Source organism: Nomascus leucogenys, chromosome 4 (genome assembly GCF_006542625.1).
Source record: "Nomascus leucogenys isolate Asia chromosome 4, Asia_NLE_v1, whole genome shotgun sequence".
NCBI classification, from domain to species: domain Eukaryota; kingdom Metazoa; phylum Chordata; class Mammalia; order Primates; family Hylobatidae; genus Nomascus; species Nomascus leucogenys.
The window spans coordinates 42,664,399-42,685,663 of NC_044384.1; the positions used below are offsets into that span (position 1 = coordinate 42,664,399).

The window sequence follows — 21,265 nt, forward strand, 5'->3', positions numbered from 1 at the left end:
ATAAGCTGGGCAGAAACAATGGATTTTTTGCAGATGTGGTGAAGACATAAAGCAAAATAGATGTCTACTGGAATGTCATGAACTGGTAAGTTAAAAAGAAACATTCACTTTGTTTATGACCATTCACTAATTCATCCAACGAACAAATATTTATTTAATGTTTATTATGAGCCAGGCTCTGCTCTAGTGCAGGGATGAAAGGAATAGAAAATAATAGAAAAAGTACTTGTGCTCATAACGTCCACATCCTTTGTGGGACAGGAGAGGGAAGGGGAGAGACAAACAATAAATAAAACACTCTAGTAAATTACATGGCATATTAGAAGGTGATTAAGTACTATGGGGAAAGATGAAGCACAGATAAGAAAGAGAGGTAGAAAGTATCAGGAATGTTTCCTTAGGAAATTTTCTCTTAAAACTTGCTGAGAGTTCCCTCACAGATGATGGGTCCATACAAGCTTTTCGTAGAGAAGACTGACACCAACAATATGTCTTAGTAATTAATCCCCAATTTCAACAATTTAAATTGATAAGTCAAGTTCTTTAAGGGCTTCTTAGTTTTTTCACTGCAGGCTTATTGATATATTTTGATAATCCCTTGGGAGAAGGATAACGATGACTAATAAAAATTGCTAACGGAAAGAAGAGGCCCTGGGCTTGGGTAGGGGACAGAAAAAAGAAAGGGAGAATGTTGGTGTGCTGGGGTTAAGAAGTAAGGAGATGTGCAGCTCCAGAGCAGGGGCTTCCAAATATGTGTCTTTAGACAAAGTGCATCAGAGTCTTTTTGAAAAATCAAAAATACACATCACTGGAGCCAATTATGGGCAATTCTGATTCAATGAATCTAGGATGAAGCCTAGAAATAGGTATTTTTTAAACATTCCTAAGTGATTCCAATATGCAGAGAGATTTCAGAACCACTGCTCTGAAGGGAATTAAATCCTTTCAGAATCTTATGAAATGGCTAATTATGAGGACAAAATCAATTATCAGTAACTTTGGTCAGTCCTCGAGTGACCCTAGAAACAGATATCCTAAAAAAAAACGCACACAAAATCTTAACCCTATCATCTAGACAAGAATCTGACTTCCTACCCTCCTCTGTTTAGAAGAAAAACAAATGGAGGGGAAGTCTCAAAACGTTGGAAAATTTGCCAACATTGCATAAGGAAAATCCTTTGAATGCAGGGTCATTCATAAACATGTGGCTTGCTTCTAAGCCACATTTTGGCAGGGGCACTGTCACTCAGGGCATTTGGCAGAGGGGCCAGTATCATATCACATGTATTGTTTTAGATGCCCAAAGAAGTCTTGTTTCCCAGAGCACAGAAGAAAGCTAACACTGAGTGCCCAATACGGACAAGCGTCAAGTTAAAGGCTTTGCATACATAGTCGAATTTAATCCTCTGAGCAAATTTATAAAATAGCTATTAATATTCATATTTTCACATAAGGAATTGGGCAAATGGAGGTAAAGTAACAGGCATGTCTGCAAGGTCAATATAAAAAATACAATCAAACTGCCCACCTCTGAGATGAACCTAACCCTATTCCTAACTCTTTGTTAGGGGATACACTCATAGTTTGGAATCACAAGAGCAAGGTCCAAATCCTAGCTTGTTCCTGATTGCTTGAGTGACCCTGGGAGGTTCTATAATGACAACTACTATTTATGGAGCACTTAGCCATGCACCAGGCCTGTGCTATGTACTTTACATAAACTATCCTGCTTAATCGTCATTACATGCCTATGAGGGAGATATTATTACTCCCATTTTATAGATTAAATTAAATGATTTGTTCGAAACCACATAGCTAGCATTCAAACCTAGGCCTATAAACCACAGAATTATAGTTATTACACCTGGGCTCTTAATTGTTCTGTAATTGTCTCTTGGAGCTTTACTTTCTTGTGATTGTAAGGATTACATTAGGTAACATATAAAGTAATTTTTATAAAAGCATTAAAGTGCCTAAGGAAGAGACATTAAAAATATTTCTTAAAGTTGAAGTTAAGGGAATTTGATAACCTTGGACCAAATGAACAACTCTAAAATGGCAGTTCATGAGGCTAAAAGCTGTGAAATGACAGCAAGAACTGGCAATACTGAACAGATGTCACCATTCATAGCAGTTTTCAGAGCTCAGTACTCTGGAGAAGACACAACAAGGAAGGATAATCCTCATCTATTGCTGGGTTGACAAAGGAAATAAGATATTTATGTCACATGGGCCAAGAGTAACTTTAGGGTTTTTGCAACTACTTGGAACTACTGAGTGTAAAATTTTGAAATGGGTTTGTCTCCTATAAATGTGTTCCCTTTGTCTTCTTTTTAAACATTGTTTCTAAAATTATGGAAGTAATATAACATGGTTGGAGAACATTTGAAAAATCATGTGAAAAGTAAAATAGCTCTTACAACCTCCTCACCAGAACTTAGATCTTTAGAAAGATTTCCTGAAGCCAAGGAGTAGAATTCTATCTAAGTGAGTAGTAAATATAAGCTGTTGTAATGTACATTTTCCCAAGTACAACATATTCTTTCTATAGAATGTCTTGACAAGCTTCTTCAAGCTGAATTCACTTCTTCGAATTTGCTACATCGTTATTATTTCTGCCTGGCCTATTTGTCTTTATTTTCCTAACTTACACACTATAAACCAGTGTGTGTAAGAAGAATGGATTCTTATATTAATGGCTTTTAACAGTGGGAATTACAGTATTAGCCCAACATCATGACTTAACTAAAAGCAGTATCTTTTCATCAAACACCTAAGAATTTCCACGCGTTCTATTGTTTTTGGTGGTACTGCAGTGGCCTGGAATTCCAAGTTGTCAACCCAACTAAATGAAAATCCTTTTGAATCGCTGGGCTTTTTACCCTCTTGGTTAAACATGGGAGACAGGCATGTTTATAGCTTCATATTTTCTTTTACATGCTCAATACATTATTTTCTGAAGTTTCCAGATTAGTCCTTTTTACTATAATCCATTTATGTGCACCATTTCATTTGGTTTTAATTTTATTATTTACAAGATACTCAAAATGGAAAAGTTATGGTTAATGTTACTTTGTGTATAGTGAATAAACTGTTACTCTGAGGGCAAGGAAAGCTAAAATTACAGTTCTCAGCCTTACAGCTCATACTTTAAAAAGTCATTTTGGAAAAATGAGAATAAATTCTATCCGATATTTTGAAGCTGAGCTTTAACAGCCATTAAAAATCTTGACAATAATATGCAATTTGTATGAACATATATTATAAATGGATATATCTGTATATGCCCAATGAAATACCTGATACATAACTGGCATTTAACGAATAATAGCCACTATCATCACATAGGGTCATCACTCATATGCTCTATTATATACACGCAGCAAGGTCCGCTATTCAAACCTACTATGAAAACCCCAGCAGAGGTTTGTGATCTTAGTTTATCTTATCCCTCTCTCCTGCTGGGAGGATAATACATGATCATTTCCTCTGCTAGGAACATCAGAAAATCTGGTTGAGTGTTTAAAATATTTAGGTAAATGTATACGTGAGAAGATAGTCTCATTAAAAAAAAATGGTTTTGTTACTGTTAGGATTCTGGACACAAATGCAAGCAAATATTGCAATTTGACTGCTACGCATAATCGAACCACAACCCCTCCACTTCTCTGTGTAACTAAGCTTCTTTCTATCAAGTTATAAAAACAAAACAAATTCCAATGTTAAAGTAAGTTTGTCTGATTCCTACCCCAAACCAGAATTTTATCAGCTCAGTGCTTACACTTCAGAATCAAATCCAAGTTTCAGCCAGTGTGGAAGAATGAAAAAACTCTGAAAGTTGCAATTAGAAAAGCTAGATTCATGTCTTCTTTTCTGCTTCCTACTATGTGACCTTGGTCAGTTACTCAGTCTCCTTTAGTTCTTATTTCCTCATTGTCAAATGGGATAATACCACTACTTACCTCATAGGATTGTGATGCAATTTAAATGAAATAATGTACCTAAAATCATTCTGCCAATGCTAAAGTACTATGCTAAGAATTGTGAACAGGCAATTATAAATTTCAGTATTGTATTTTTGTTCCCAGTATAAAAATGTGTGTGTGTGTGTGTTTGTGTGTGTGTGTGTGTGTGGCGTTTGAATCCCATGGCAGCTCTCAATCCAGAATTCTGCAGCTGAGATAAAATAGATCACTGTTACAATCAGGCAGATCATATTTATATGACTTTCCCTTCTCTTCAATTTGAATGGTTACTGGCAGTGTGATATGGGAAACAAAATAGTGTCTGACCTGCTCTCTGGGCTAAAGCCTTGGTTTATAACCTACAGAGAATGAAGAGGAACATCCTCTTTCTGGCCCAGCAAAGGAACAAAACACCATCACTTGTTCTGGTACTTTAAAGGCTGTGCCATCATATCTGGAGCTGGAAGCAACTGGATTTTCATGTTAAGTTACTTAAGATAACAATAAAGATAAATAAATACTGTATTCACAACAGAGAGAAGATTCCTTCCAGACTGGGATTGGTAGAGTATGGTCCTAGGTTTCAGATACTTCTGAGCCTAGTTCCTGGCTCTCAGTCTCAGTGGGCCAAACATCACACAAGCCACCTTCCAGTCAGCTGTGTTTAAACAGCTGCGTTGTGAGCATGGCTGTGCACAGGCAACTGTACTATAGAAAGCTCAGCAAGGCGTAAGCTTACAGCAAAATTTTCAGAACACATTAAGCATATGGTTGACAGCAAAGCAAGGTTTTTAAAAAAACTCAAACTAAACTATTAACATGATAACATGGAAATAAATCTATGTACTTATAGCCAATTGATATTTCACAAAGGTGTGAAGAACATACAATGGAAAAAGGACAGTCTTTTCAATGCTGGGAAAACTGGATATCCACATGCAGACATGCAGAGAGTAAAACTAGACCCCCATCTCTAATCAGATACAAAAATCAAATCAAAATGGACTAAAGGCTTAAATGTAAGTCCTGAAACTATAGAACTACTGGAAGAAAACAAGAGGAAAAGCTCCATGACATTGGTCAGGAAAATGCTTTCCTGGATATAGCCTCAAAAGCACAGGCAACAAAAACAAAAATAGACACATGGGATTACATCAAAGCTTCTGCACTGCAAAGGACACAACAGAGTGATGAGACAACCTGCAGAATGGGAGAAAACATTTGCAAACTATCCATCTGATAAGGAGTTACTATACAAAATATATAAGGAACTCCAAAACAACTCAATAGCAAGAAAATAAAGTGACTAAAAAAATAGGTTAAAGACCTGAATCGACATTTCTCAAAGGAAAACATTAAAATGGCTAACGGGTACATGAAAAAATTCTCAAAATCAATAATCATCAGGAAAATACAAATCAAAACCACAATGAAATATCACTTCACTCCTGTCAGAATGGCTGTTACCAAAACGACAAGACAAGTGTTGGCAAGGATTGGAGAAAGAAAACTCTTATATACTATTGGGTCGGAAAGTAAATTAGTACAGCCATTATGAAAAATAGTATGGATGTTCCTCAAAAAATTACAAAAAGAACTACCATATGATCCAACAATCCCACTGCTGGGTATGTATCCAAAGGAAATGAAACCAGTATGTCAAAGAGATATCTGCACTCCATGTTTACTGAAGCACTCATAATAGCTAAGATATGGAATCAACCTAAGTGTCCATAAATGGACGAATGGATAATGAAAATGTGGTATATATACACAGTGAATACTATTCAGCCATAAAAAAGAATGAAATCCTGTCATTTGTGGCAACATAGATGAACCTGAAGGATATTATGTCAAGTGAAATAAGCCAGGCACAAAAAACAAATACTGAACTGGTTGACTTGGCCTCAATTGCTTTCCAACAAGCAATCTCACTTGTATGTGGGATCTAAAAACATTGATCTCATAGAAGCAGCGAGTACGATAGTGATTACTAGAGGCTAGGAAGAGTGGGAGGTGGGGACATGGGGAGAGAGGGGTCATTGGGTACAAAGTTACAGTTAGATAGGAGGAATAAGTTCTGATGTTCTATTGTGCAGTAGGGTGACTATGGTTAACAATATTGCATTGTATTAGGTTGGTGCAAAAGTAATTGCAGTTTTTGCCATTACTTTTAATAGAAAAAAACTGCAATTACTTTTGCACTAACCTAATGTATTTCAAAATAACTAGAAGAGAGGATTCTGAATGTTCTCAGCATAAAGAAATGATAAATCTATGAGGCGATGGATGTGCTAGATTCTCTGATTTGATCATTACACAATATATACATGTATTGAAACACCACCATGTACCTCATAAATATGTATAATTATGATGTGTCAATTAATAAAAATAAACTATTTTTTAAAAGCCCCCAAATAATTTATCAAGTCCCTCAAAGTATGTACTCAAGTATTTCCCAAATCCTGTCAAGAAAAAAGAAGCTTCACAAAATCAACACCTCTCCCCACCAGTAACTCAAAAAGAAACAAAACAAAACAAAACAAAAACCTTTGACGCTTTTGTGTTGTCATTAAAAACTCATCTTTCTTAAAAAAAAAAAAAAGGCTAAAAAAGTGAACAGTACATCCTAGAAACAGGCTAATTCCAGTTCCAGTTCTGAAAATTCACTAGTTGGGCATGATTTGGTGAAATCTCCCTTTCTTTCTTCACATCTTACACACAGACACACAAAGGCACAGGAAGAGCACCAGCTATAACTGTTTGTAGAAGTCACAGAAGAACAGAAAGAAGTGACCTCAGTAACCTTTTACTTCAGGGACTGAGAATCTAATCCTGCTACTGTAGGCCTGGTGTGCCTCTGTTTATCAGGGTCCAACAATCACTGTGTCACCGTATGACTGAAAAATACAAACTCCACCAATATTTTTAAAGGTGACAAGATTTCTGTTGCATTGAGCAATCTCAGAAGATACTATCTTCATTTTAATATAAAATGTATCAGATCTACACATCTGAATAGAAAAAGACACCAACATATCAAGGATATACAGCTGTAATAGGCCTTCTTTCCCAGTCAAATTTGAAATAAAAGACCTGAAGATCCAAAGCTACATTAATGCAAATTCTGCCTGTTGCAAGTATACTTTTTGATTAAATTGGCATACATCAAGTACAATTAGAAAGGCTATTTATAATGAAGAAATACATAATTCTGCATGTTAAATGTAGATGACAATTATAGCTGATGGTTCCTAATTATCATTACTTCTTTTGCTTTGAGTGTTAGATATTTCCTGTATGATCTTTATTGTTGACAATGGACGTACCTAATTCTGGAAGGCACAAAATGGTTAATTATCAGTTCTATCTGTGCTCATAACACATTCATTTGAGAAGCAAATGGTAACTTGCCCAGCTCTGGCTTCACACTGGAGACTACAGGATCAAGTAGACTTGGTAAACTCTGACTCATTCATTTGGTAGGAAAGGTATTTATTTAAGTTTCTTTTAGAGCCAAGGCTCACCTACCTCGAGGTGTTTAGAATGACAGGGAGAAAGCCCCTCAACTCCTCTTTCCAGGTGGAGTGGTCTGTGAGGCATTACTTGTTCCATTCAAGCAGAAATGAATGGTACATTTAATTCAGCTTCACCACCCTCTTGTGCCAAGATGACCACTATGCTTATTCTCTTAGGCAGCTTAGGGGTGTGAGATCAGTGTGGAGAACCAGAAGTGAAATGGAGAGAAAGAAACACTGCAGCTTTCAGCACAGAAAACTATAATGCCCCCTTTGCTTATGCTGTAAATTACATATTTATTTTGTTAGCATGAGATAGATGAATATTTCTACATACAAAGGTGCCCAGCTAAAATCAGGATAAGTGATATTAATGTCTTATGGTCAGTATTATTGAACCTTAAAAGCAATAAACTTTATGAGTCAATAAATATTACATTTGCAACATAGTTAACATTCCTTTACTGTCTCTAGCACTTATTACACATTGTAACTGCAAGTCTACAATACATTATTCATATTTGGGGTGTCACCAAGTGATGGATTGCTGTAGGAGAGGCTGTCCTTTAAATAAATCAACAAATAAAAATGCAAATGTTAACATTTTCAGCCACAATTTTTTCCATCTTGAATGGGGAATGAAAATTTTACATAATATTGACAGCCAGCAGTGAGAACAATTAACAGCCAACACTGCGAATGAGAAAGATGACTCTGCCACACCTGTTTTGTTCACCTGCACATGGAATGAAATGGAACTCTTCTAGGTATTTTCAGAGAACAAAGGAAAACCTGTCTCCCACTGGCATCTGTCTCACCCCCATCCTTGTTTGCAGGTCTTGAAAATTCTTGGAATTTAAGTTGGACAGGGGAAGAGCTTTTACTCTTGTTCCCTTTGGTACTTTCAAAGGTTTGTTGAGATAAAGAACAATAGGCTCTTCTCTTACATTAAGAGTTTGCATGTGACTGATAATGTAGTCTATTTTAAAAAATGCCTTTTCTACACTTTGAAATAAAAACAATTCAAATAATCCTGATTCTGAAATCTGGAAAGCCACCACTATGACTTCTTGGTAACTGATTTTCATAGTACTGATTTTTTTTTTTAACTCTGCACTTCGTATAAGAGACCTATATGATGTCGTCATGCATTTCTAAGGATAAAATATAGTGTGCTACATGTTGTTTTATTAAGCCAAATGCTCATTACATAGGAAGCTTCTGAGAATCTATATTTAGCTGATCTGCAGTATTAAGGACAAATAGATAATATTTTTTTAAAGTCTGTAAATATGACTCTTCACAGCAGTTTTAACCTGGGCTTATAAAACTCTACAATGTTGATATGATCCATTCAAAAAATATGTGCTGAGGATGTTTTATAAAACTCTTACTGGAGAAACATTTTATTCCATTTTTTCATACTTCCCTCTAAACTGAAATGCAACCATCAAAAACAATATATTAAAGTGGTGTTAAAGATCTCATTTTAATCTTTAACAATAGGAAAATTCACTACGATTGAAAATCCAGATAATCTTCCTTCTTTACCTCTAATTCCTCCAAATGAATCCTTCAAGGTGAGCTAGGATGGAAACCCTCTGAGCACAAGCCTTCAGCCACAACGTTAAGTGATCCAAAGAGGAAGCCCCATCAGCATTTCAGAATCACAACTTATTGTGGATCTCTGGAAGAATGCCAACAATAGTAGCATTAAAAATAAAAGAAAGTGGCCGGGCATGGTGGCTCACACCTGTAATCCCAGCACTTTGGGAGGCCACGGCAGGCAGATCATGAGGGCAAGAGATCGAGACCATCCTGGCAAACATGGTAAAAGCCTGACCCTATTAAAAATACCAAAAAAGCAGATCACAAGGTCAGGAGATCAAGACCATCCTGGCTAACACGGTGAAACCCTGTCTCTACTAAAAATACAAAAAATTAGCCAAGTGTGGTGGCGGGCGCCTGTAGTCCCAGCTACTTGGAGAGGCTGAGGCAGGAGAATGGCGTGAACCCAGGAGGTGGAGCTTGCAGCGAGCCGAGATCGTGCCACTGCACTCCAGCCTGGGTGACAGAGCGAGACTCTGTCTAAAAAAATAAAATTAAAATAAAATAAAATAAAATAAAAATACAAAAAAAAAATTAGCTGGGTGTGGTGGTGGGCACCTGTAGTCCCAGCTACTTGGGAGGCTGAGGCAGAAGAATTGCTTGAACTCGGGAGGTGGAGGTTGCAGTGAGCTGAGATCGCACCACTGTACTCCAGCCTGACGACAGAGCGAGACTCCGTCTCAAAAAAAAAACAAAAAAAACAAAAAAAAAAGAGAGATAGAAGAAAGCAGCAACAGTGAAAGGATGTGGCAAACAGTTAAATTCTCTTTTTGATTGTGTGTGGCCTCCAAAATAGAGAGGTTGTCATTGTCAACTATTACAATATTTAAGATTATGAGGTTTGGAGTCTGAAATGCTGGCTTTGCCTGTTGTTAGCTATGTGACCTTAGACTGTTCTTCAATATCTCTGAACCTTAGTTTCCTAATTTTAAAAATGGGGATAATAGTACCACCTCATAAGGTTGTGAAGATTAAATTAGACAATGCATATAAAGGGCTTGGCAAGGTGCTAGGGACATGGCAGATACTTAATAGATGGTAGCTATTGTTATTATCTTTTGTGTTGGAGTCATTTCTCAAAAGTTCTTTAAGATGCTTGCCTTTCCAGCTCCAGAATTAAAGGAATGACAAAAAGAGCCAAAATAGGATGAACACACTGTTTCCTAGGTTTGGCTTCTGTGGAACAGCATATCTATAGGCACTGGACTGGAATACAACTTTTTAGAGGAGGAAGAAATAATCTTTCTCTTCCCTTTGAAATTACCTCAAACCAAAATAATACATTTTAGAGTACATCTTTAAAATCATCAGACTTGAGACTTATAATTTGGGCATTTCTACTTTGCAAAGCCAATGGACTTCAAATTAACTACAAATTAAGTCTTAACATTTATATTCAATTCATCGGATAAGCTGCTATGAATTTAAGTGCTCAAAACCAATCATATCCCTGAGGAAACATAAACCAAGCCCTTTTGGTACTGATGTTTATATATTCAGCCTTAATTGCATAATGTGGGAGTTGGTTTATTAGACATGGGAAATTTAAAATAAGATATTTCTTTCCCTGACTCCAGAAAAGGCTGATCAAATGCTTAACCCCTCAAATGTGTCTGGTATAAGTAAATGTAAATGTTGGTATTCCTTTAACTAGTACAAAAGCCACTATAATGTTCAATATCAATGATTTCAGCTAGTTAAACTTATAGTCTAAATGTATAACTTTTCTGTGATAAATTGGGAAAGCCCTGCTGCTAAGCAGACTTTCTGGTGAAGGATAGGTTTAGCTTTAGGTTTCTATGGAAGCCCTTACCCATTACCAAGATCAACTAAGAAAGTGCATGTATAAAGAAAAGGACTCCATGTGGTTCAAACTGGTCAAATCTAGATGCTTCAAAAGAAGGAACTCTCTTGAGAAAGAATCACTAAGAGTTGTCAAGATTTTTCCATTCCTTATTAAATAAACTTCAAAAAAATGCTCTCATAGGGAGAATATTAAAAACTAAAGAATCTCTGAAGCTTACCGGGAGGTGGTGTGCTGTAATGATGGTGAGGCTGTGGTGACAAAATCCTTTAGGCTTCCTGTTGGCATAGGAGATGTAGACGCATCTTTTCTAACTCCTGTCATTGTCCCTATACGAACAATAAAGAAAATAATTTGGGCATTCAATAAAAGAAAATGGAAAAGTTCATTCTTAGTAAATTTATAAGACATTATAGGAATGTCCAAGCTTCAAAGGTAAGCCACTTGTTTCCCTGAAATGTAACAATGGCATATGAAAAACTCACTTCAGTTTTGTAAACATGGGAAATCTATAATGTACTTTAAGAAAATACATTTGTGCAGTGACAGAGTAACTAGAGATTTTGTTTTTAAACCTGATTGCCTAGCAAGCCCCTGCTGATCTCGGTTTACTGTGAAAATGCCCAAGGAAGTGGGATGTTTTATTTTGCTCTCTTTAACTTTCATAAGAAAGATTCTAGCACTTTGTAACTCTAAACCCTCCAAATTAAATTGATCCTCTTTAAAACACTTTCAAGATATATGTAACTCTTGAAAGTTTCTTTTAGAGAACTCAACATTGGCTAAAACACATGTCTTAATTGGAAGATATGCTCAACTAATATTCATTCGAGTGCCATGGGAAAGTTCCTAAGCAATAGTTTATCCTCCCAGGAACTGCCTGACTTGGCCTCAATTCCTTTCCAACAAGCAATGTTTAATTTGTAATTACTTTTCTCTTCTGGAGTGCTACATAAAAAGATGGTATGGACAGAAATATTGTTTTTATTTTATTTTTCAGTTATTATTAGTTTCTAAACAACATAAAATATCGCTATATTTATCTTGGAAGACTGTAAGAATCACATGCAGTTTTTCTTCTGGTTCCTTGAAAACTGTTATCCGGGATGCATGAAGTTATTTGGGAAGATCCACTCTTTGACGAAAAGGAGAGTATTCAAATAACAAAAAGCTTTGGAGTGCTGGGAATACCAGACCCTAAAATGCCAGGAGTGCAGTATGCTAACTTTGAAAATGGCAACAGGTTGCATGCAACCTGAAATCATCAGGCATAGAGAAGGCTAGAGTCTTACAGCTATAGCAATTAGCATCTAAATGATCACCATTATCCTTGGCTTCAAAACCTATACTGTTTATGTCAACTATTCTGTACTCTGTTTGTTTGTTGGTTGAGACAGGGTCTCGCTCTATCACTAGGCTGGAGTGTAGTGGTGCAATCCCAGCTCACTGCAACCTCGACCTCCTAGGCCCAAGTGATCCTCTTGCCTCAGCCTCTTGAGTATCTGGGACTACAAATGTGTGCCACTATGCCAGGCTAATTCTTTATTTTTATTTTTGTAGAGATGGGGTCCCACTAATCTATTATGTGTAGATATAAAAGACCAGCCTCTAAATGCACAATTCATTCTTCTTTATATATAGAAATCTGTGGTACCCTCAACCCAAACAAGTACATATTAATACTGGCCAGTGCCAGGTTTAAGCTCAGGCTTAGTTTATAGGGAGGGGAAGGAAGGTATGAGAGTAAGGACACAAGACACTCTTGACAATCACATAAAGAGACATAGAGGATGGGCTCAGTGGCTCACACCTGTAATCCGAGCACTTTGGGAGGCCAAGGCAGGAGGATCAGGCCAGGAGTTGGAGACCAGCCTGGGCAATATAGCAAGATCCTGTTTCTATAAAAAATAAAATTAGCCAGGTGTGGTGGCATGTGCCTGCAGTCCTAGTCCCAGCTACTCAGGAGGTTGAGGCAGGAGGATCCCTTGAGCCCAGGAGGTTGAGGCTGCAGTGAGCTATGGTCATGCTACTGCACTCTAGCCTGGGCAACAGAGCAAGACTCTGTCTCAAGAAAAAACCGAAACCAAAACCACAGATAACACAAGGCAGTATAAGGTAGTGACTGCTAAAACATACAATATGCTTAGTGTATATGTAAGTTTTATCGAGGTATAATTTGAGTATCATAAAATTTACTTATTTTAACTGTAGAGTTTGATAAATAGTAACTTTATATAGCTATGAAAGCATGGCTACAAGCCAGTTTTTATTTTAAATTTGCATGGTACTTAGATATTTCTTTTTAAAATCCAGTTTTAGAATATTTCCTTGTTCCAGAAGGTTCCCTCTTGCACATTTGTAGGTAATACCTGCTCCCGGCCTTAGTCTGGTCCTAGCCCCCTCTCTATCTCTATTGTTTTACCTTTTTTAGAAATTATTTTCTATTTTCATAAAAACTCTTTGCGACAATATTTTTATAACAAATTTGCAGATAAGGAAAATAAGCCATAAAGAGCCTATGTGACCTGCCCAAGGTCACCGAGCTATAAGTGATGGAGCTAGTATCTATGTCCAAGATGACCTGAGAGCTTTGGCCATTACGCTATGCTGCTGTAATAAGTACTATGAAAAGTCTGAGGAATTAAGAAATGGGAGAGTTCACATTTGGCTATAGGATTTGGGGAACATTTGACGCAGGAGGTAGGATTCTTTGTTAGGAAACAATGATGAGCATGAAATGGGAGACAGAGACTTACATTAGCAAAAGCATTAAATTGAAAACCTCAAGGCTAAATATTTCATTTAGTCAGGAAATATTTATTGAACATCACTATGTCCTTGAACCCTGCTAATCACTTTAAATGTATTATCTCATTAATCCTTACAACAGTCTTTAAATTATATTATTGTACTTATTTTATAGATAAGGAAGTGGAAATTGTAAAAAGATCAAGCAGCATGTCCAATATCACCCAGCTGGTAAGAGCAAAGCTGGATTTTGAATGCAATCAAGGTCTGTTTGGCTCTGTATGGCAAACTTGTAAGCATTATTTTAGAGGGACTCAAAAATAAAACAGTAACAACAATGATAAAAAAAATACCAAACTGGTCTTTGGAGAGATTAATTTTGAGGCAGAATTTAGAATAGAGTGGAACAGATAGAACAAAGGCAGGCAAAGCAGTTCACTACTAATACAATTGTCTGGGTAGAATCTGGGTGATGTAAGAGGAAATTAAGACGGACAAATAGGAGCAGAAACAACTGAAAGGGATTTGTGAGTGAGGTGAAAGGGAAGAAGAAATGCTTGGTAGTGACAGAATATAAATATATTTTCGGTCACTGTCACAGAATACCTGGGGACAATTTAAAGAAGGAATTTTAACAGATGGTCCAGGGATTTTTATAATTGAAGAATGTACTTCAGGAATGTATAAATACCTCATAATTGTAAGGCACAACAATGTATATATGTGTGCTCATTTATTTTTCTGAAGAAAGAAACCATATCTTTTACCAAATTCTGAAAGGGTATGGGACCCTGAAAAGGATAAGAATGATTGCTGTAAAGCACAGACCAAATTTAACTGTTCTTTTTTCTTAATTCTCTAAGCTCTATTCCTTATTGCATTTCCAGAAAGCTATACATCAGCTTTTAATTGTATTTGTTCCCTTTATAAATTTTATTTAATATTAAGTATACCAACAATTACAGTTATGCATATTCATGGAACTCTATATTCCTGTATATTTAAACACACACACACACAAATACAGACACACACACACAATAACAACATATGCTTAAAAAAAAAAAAAATGCTGGCAGAGTGCCGTGGTTCAGGCCTGTAATCCCAGCACTTTGGGAGGCCGAGGCGGGTGAACAATGAGGTCAAGTGTTCGAGACCAGCCTGGCCAACATAGTGAAACCCCATCTGTACTAAAAATACAAAAAATTAGCTGAGCCTGGTGGTGGGCACCTGTAATCCCAGTTACTCAGGAGTCTGAGGCTGAAGAGTTGCTTGAACCCAGGAGGCAGAGGCTGCAGTGAGCCGAGATCGTGCCACTGCACTCCAGCCTGGGTGACAGTGCCAGACTCTGTCTCAAAAAAAAAAATAAATAAATAAAATAAATAAATAAATAAAATGCTGGTAAGAATATTACTAGGCTAATTGATTCCATACACAAATGTGTATGTTTATATACACGTAATATATGTGAATGCATTTACATAAACACACACATATATTTTCACATGCACAGATGGAATTGATTATAATGGATCATGTCCTATTTAGATGTAACTGGGTATATTTCATGGCAATTTTTTTTTTCTTAGAGCTCAATGTTTAAGAAAACTCTGTTTCTGGGCCCTTTGTTTTATTTTATATTTTTTAAATGGCTGAGCCATATTATCTATTCAGTTTAAAGAATAAATTGTACAGACAAAACCAGTGTCACCCATTCCCAGCTCAAGAAAGCAAGCCCTGGCAGCACTACCACCCAGATACAATACCAATATCCATCCCCAGTCACAATTCCTTCTTGCCTCCAGGGGCCCCAACTATTCTAATAATTATTTGCTTCTATTCTTTATAGTTCTACCATTTATGTGTTTGGTTAGACATGTCATTTAGTTTTGTTGCTTTTGAACTTTAGAAACATACTATGTATATTATTTTTGAGACTTCTTTTGCTTAAATTGTCTGCAAAATTTACCTATGCTGATAATTTTTATGTACTGCAGTTTCTTTGTTTTCTTTGCTAAGTACTATTCCATTGTATGCATTTATGACTTTTTATCCATTCTGCTATTGAGGGACATTGGAGTATTTCTGGTTTGGGGCTACTATGAAGAACGCTGCTGTGGCAGATGCTGTGAGTTATCCACCAAAATGTACTCCTTCCTTCTTCCTAGGTACACAGCTAGATTATATTCCCTAATCCTCCTTGTAATTATATGTGGTCAGGTGGGAAGCCAGTGGACATTATATGTGCCACTTCTGTTCTGTCCTATAACAACTTTTCATATGTACTCTTCCAATACCTCTCCTTGTCCTTGGTGATCTACTATGGCAGAGTCAACAAACAATTTCCTATAAAGTTGGGCAGACAGCATGAAAGAATGTTGGATTTTGTCAAATGCTTTTTCTGTGTAAACTGAGATGATCATGTGGTTATTCCTTCATTCTATTAATGTGTATTACATTGATTGATTTTTGTATGTTGAACTGCCTTTGTATTCCTGGGCTAAATCTCACTTGTTATGATGTATAATCCTTTTAATATGCTGTATTCAGCTTGCTAGTATTTTGTTAAGCGTATTTTCACCCACACTCATAAAGAATACTGGCCTATAGTTTGCTTTTCTTGTGACATCTGTCTCTGGCTTTGATATCAGGGAGGGGGGCAGGGAAGTGCAGGGATGAAAACGGCAGGGTCCCTGGTGAGGGTTCCACCATCGGGCCTGTGCCCACGGACCAAGGTGAGGACAAGCACTCTTGCCTGGCACCCAAATGTTGCATTTTCCAAGACCACCCTGGCCTGCCACCCACACATCCTGTGCCCATAAAAACCCTGAGACCCTAGCGGGAAGGGACAGAAGCTGATGGATATCAAGAGGAACACACCGGCAGAAGAGCACACAAGCAGCTGGACGTTGAGAGGAGCAGAAGAACATACCAACAGGCACCAGCGGACACTGGCAGGCCATTGACCGGTGGAACGATGCAGACAGTGAGGAGAATTTGGCCAAAGCGGTTGGAAAAGAGTCCAGCCACTAAGCAGCCCAACTCCAGGGTAAAACTACCTTCCCACTCCATCCCCCTTCTGACTCCCCATCCATCGGCTGAGAGCTACTCCCACTATTAAATAAAACCTTGCATTCATTCTCCAAGCCCACGTGTGATCCAGTTTTTCCAGTACACTAAGGCAAGAACCCGAGATACAGAAAGCCCTCTGTCCTTGCGACAGGTAGAGGGTCTAATTGAGCTGGTTAACACAAGCCACCTATAGACGGTAAAACTAAAAGGGCACACGGCAGCAAATGCCCACTGGTGCTTCAGGAGCTGTAAACATCTACCCCTAGACACTGCCCTGTGGTCGGAGCCCCACAACCTGCCCGTCTGCATGCTCCCCCTAGAGGTTTGAGCAGCAGGGCACTGAAGAAGCGAGCCACTCCCCCATTGCACACCCTGCAAAGGAGATAGGGGAACTTTTCCCATTTCATTAGGATGTATTCTTTCCTCTTACATTTTTTGGAAGAGTCTGAGAAGAATTTGTGTTAATTCTTTAAATATTTGGTAAAATTCATCAGTGAAGCCATCTGGTCCTGGGCTTGTTTTGTTGGGAGGTTTTGATTACTGATTCAATCTTTTTACTTGTTATATAGGTCTATTCAGATCTTCTATTTATTCTAGATTATTTGACTTTTTGGTGTGTCTATTGTTTGCCTCATTGTTATTTATTTTTTTAAACCCCAGGTGCCAGTGGTGTGTTCATCTGATTTTCAGTGTTTTCAAGGAATGTCCTATATGTAGCCACTCTCTGCCCAGAGAAAGTTTAGTCAAACAAAACAAAGGCAGGCTCCATGTGTCAGCCCTTTAGGGAATCCACAGACAGGTTAAAATAGAGAAACAATCCCTTGAGAACACGGTCTGCTTTGCTTCCTCAGAGGGCAGATACTAAAACCTGGAACTCAGGCTGCCATCTTTTAGACTGCTGCCACGCTGGGAAGAGGGGAGGGCAGGAGCACCCAATCTTTTGGCTTCCCTAGGACACCTTGGGAGAACTGTCTTGGACTACATATAAAATACACTAATGATAGCTGATGAGCTTAAAAAAATCACAAAAAAACAAAATCTCATGTTTTAAGAAAGTTTACAAATTTGTGTTGGGCTGCATTCAAAGCTGTCCTGGGCCACATATGGCCCACGGGCTGCGGGTTGGGCAAGCTTGGGGTAGGGCAAGACTAAGTTAACACTAAAGTCCTCCTACAATGCTTCAGTAGCCTTTCTCCTGGCTAAGAATTGGTTTTGTTTCTGTAAATCTTTCACTAGCCTCCAGAGTTCTGATAAGGCAGCTTCTGACGGTTTTTGCAAGATTTTTCAGTGTTTCTTGGGAGAGATGAAGCCCTGAAGGTACCTATCACACCATTTCCACTGATGTTTCCTGATGCATTTATGACACTAGAATAACTCTGTTACCCAAAGCTGACAAGGTCATTATCAAAAAAAAAAATTACCACCCCAATATCTCCCAATCAGTGTAATCATTAAACTACCTTCTGAGAAGAAAAAACATAACATGATCGTAAGTACAGAAAAAAAGATTTGATGAAATTCAACACCCCTTTATGACAAAGACTTTCAGCAAACTAGGAGGAAACTTTCTCAGCCCGATAAAGAGCATTTTCAAAAAGCCTCCAGCTGCTCTGGCGCGGTGGCTACCTGAGGTCAGGAGTCTGAGACTAGCCTAGCTAACATGGTGAAACCCTGTTGCTACTAAAAATACAAAAAATTAGCCGGGCATGGTGGTGAGCGCCTGTGGTCCCAGCTACTCAGGAGCCTGAGGCAGGAGAATCGCTTGAACCCGGGAGGCGGAGGTTGTGGTGAGCTGAGATCGTGCCATTGCACTCCACCCTGGGAAACGAGCAAAAACTCCGTCTAAAAAAAAAAAAAAAAATTAGCCGGCGTGGTGGCGCACACCTGTAATCCCAGCTACTCAGGAGGCTGAGGTGGGAGAACTGCTTAAGCCCAGGAGGTGGAGGCTGCAGTGAACCAATATAGCACCATTGCACTCCAGTCTGGGCAACAAGGGCAAGACTGCTTCTCAAAAAAATAAAATAAAATAAAATAAAATAAAATAAAAATAAAATAAAATAAAATAATAAAATAAAAAAACCTTCAGCTAAAATCACACTTAATGGTGAAAGACTATCTTTTCCCTATAAGGTTGGGAACAAGGCATGGAAGTCTACTTTTCTCATTGTATTCTATATTGTAATAAAACCCCTAGATGGTCTAAGGCACAAAAATTAGAAAGAAAGTGGTTGTTATGGATTTAGTTGTGCCTTCCCTAATTAATCTGAAGTCCTAAAGACCAGGACACCTCAGAGACATATTTGGAGACAAGACCTTTAAAGAGGTAGTTAAGTTGAATGAGGTCGTAGGGGTGGGCCTGAGAGTGACTGGTGTCCTTATAAGAAGAGGAAGCGTTCCCTGGGATGCACACACAGAAAATGCCATGTGAGGATGCACAGAGAAGGCAGCCATCAGCAACCCAAGAGGAAAGGCTTCAGGAGGATTGACTAGAAAAGAGTATGAGGATTTATTGAAAATGGAAATGTACTATATCTTAATTGGGGTAGTGGTTACACGGGTATATATAATTTTCAAAATTTATCACACTATACATTTAAGGCCTCTACAATTTAGTGTATATACATTAAACCTCAATTAGAATACAAGACAATAGAACCCCCCCCCCCCATATTTTCTTGACTCCTAAGGCAGCACTTTTTTATTTTTATTTTTATTTTTAAGACAGAATCTTGCTTTGTCACCCAGGCTGGAGTGCAGTGGAGCGATCTTGGCTCACCGAAACCTCTGCCTCCCTGGCTCAAGCAATTCTTCTGCCTCAGCCTCCCAAGTAGCTGGGAGTACAGGTACGTGCCACCACACCCGGCTAATTCTATTTTTAGTAGAGACAGGATTTCACCATGTTGGCCAGGCTGGTCTCGAATTCCTGACCTCAGGTGATCCGCCTGCTTCAGCCTCCCAAAGTGCTGGGCTTACAGGCGTGAGCCACCACACCCAGCCAGTGCTATGTTTAAAAGCCCACTCTACTGATTTCTCTTTGACATTACCAATTGATCACCATAAGAACTTTGAAGAGACAAACATATATTTTGCTTAAATCACTAAATCACAGCAGGTACTGAGGTGAAAAAGTCTACCTGAGTAGGTCCTTATTTTGGGGAAACAGGATAAGGGCATCGAAAGAAAAATCAATACATACAATGTTATGTTAATTCATTCAACAAATGTATAATGAGTACCTACCACACCACATGTTAAGCAATGTTGTAGGAGATGGGGATACAACAGTGAACATATGGAACTTATATTCTGACGGAGAAGATACAAAACATATATAATAAATAAGTAAACCATACGGTGTTTTGAGAAATTTCTTTCCATTTTAGAGAATGGGAAATGTAGACCCTCTGGTTTAGGTGACAATATTTCATATATATTAACATTAACTCTTAACACTAGTCTGTTATATTTGAATTCCTTTTTTTAGTGGAATTAGCCAGGAGAATTAATTCTACATATCTGGGTTTATTCATAGCCCTGTACTATGCTTGCATTCTATGTGCTGTTGATAAAGACATCAACTTTTAGCATGTCTTCAGCTGAGATTTCTGGGAATCAGAAGTAGTATCTTAAGGTACCCTTATGGACGAACAAATAATAATGCTCATGATGGTAATAATAAAAGAAACATGAGAAATGCTCCTTAGAGGCAAGATAGAAATGATTTCTGTACTTTGGACACTCCAATTGTTCATTTCTTTAAGAATGTCACCTACTTTAATCCACCTGGGGTTATGAAGAGTACTCACATCATTTTAAGCACAGGCTCACTTACAGGAACAACTAGGAGCTTCTGAGATTATTCTTTACTTCAGATGAGTCTAGAATAATCATCTTCCAGTAAGACAAAATATGTGTTTGGGAGTTACTAGGGGACCTCAACCAGTGGCAGCTGCTATATAAAATCATATAACCTAAGAAAACCCCAAAGACAAAATGAAGGGCACAATCTATACCACCAGGTAAATCCAAATTACGCTAGGTTCAGCCTCTGCCAACATTTTAAGGGAATTTAGAGATTCATGAAGGAGGAACTAAAAGGAGGAAGGGAGCGGCCAAAGTCAGGTTTTACAGCCTGACTTAGGAATAGGCAGTGCCAAGCTCAGAGGTTTAACATTTCAGTTCTGGAAACTGCGCGCTCAGTGGCTTCACAGCCTCTGCTAGCCCATCAACATAACAAGAAAAAAATGCCCTCAGTTTTGAGGGCTCTCATAAAAGGGAATATCGATGATTGCTCAGGAAAGGGAGGTTCTAGGCAAGCTGGTAGAAAACGTTTTGAGGCTACAAGGGAGGAAAAAAGAGGAATGAAAATCAGATGTTTCCAGATTTATGCCTTTTAAAAGTTCTTACTCAAGTTTAGATTTTCCCAAGTATTATCTCCCTGTTTGACATTGCTCAATAAAAGCAACTAAAACTGATGAACAAGTTTATATATCTTAAGTGTAATTTTGACAATACTGTACATATCTTTGCTATCATAAATTTGTTTC

At 37.9% G+C, this 21,265-nt stretch overlaps 1 protein-coding gene across 3 annotated transcripts in view; it reads right to left on the bottom strand.

Annotated features, from left to right (window-relative positions):
• The window catches only part of KIAA1328 (KIAA1328 ortholog), a 372,817-nt gene that overhangs the window by 40,770 nt on the left and 310,782 nt on the right, over positions 1-21,265 (bottom strand). For all 3 annotated transcript variants that reach the window (XM_003261907.3, XM_012506309.2, XM_030810556.1), the window contains one exon: positions 11,119-11,227. In XM_003261907.3, coding sequence (XP_003261955.2) covers positions 11,119-11,227 — 109 coding nt within the window. The remainder of the gene's footprint in view (positions 1-11,118; positions 11,228-21,265) is intronic.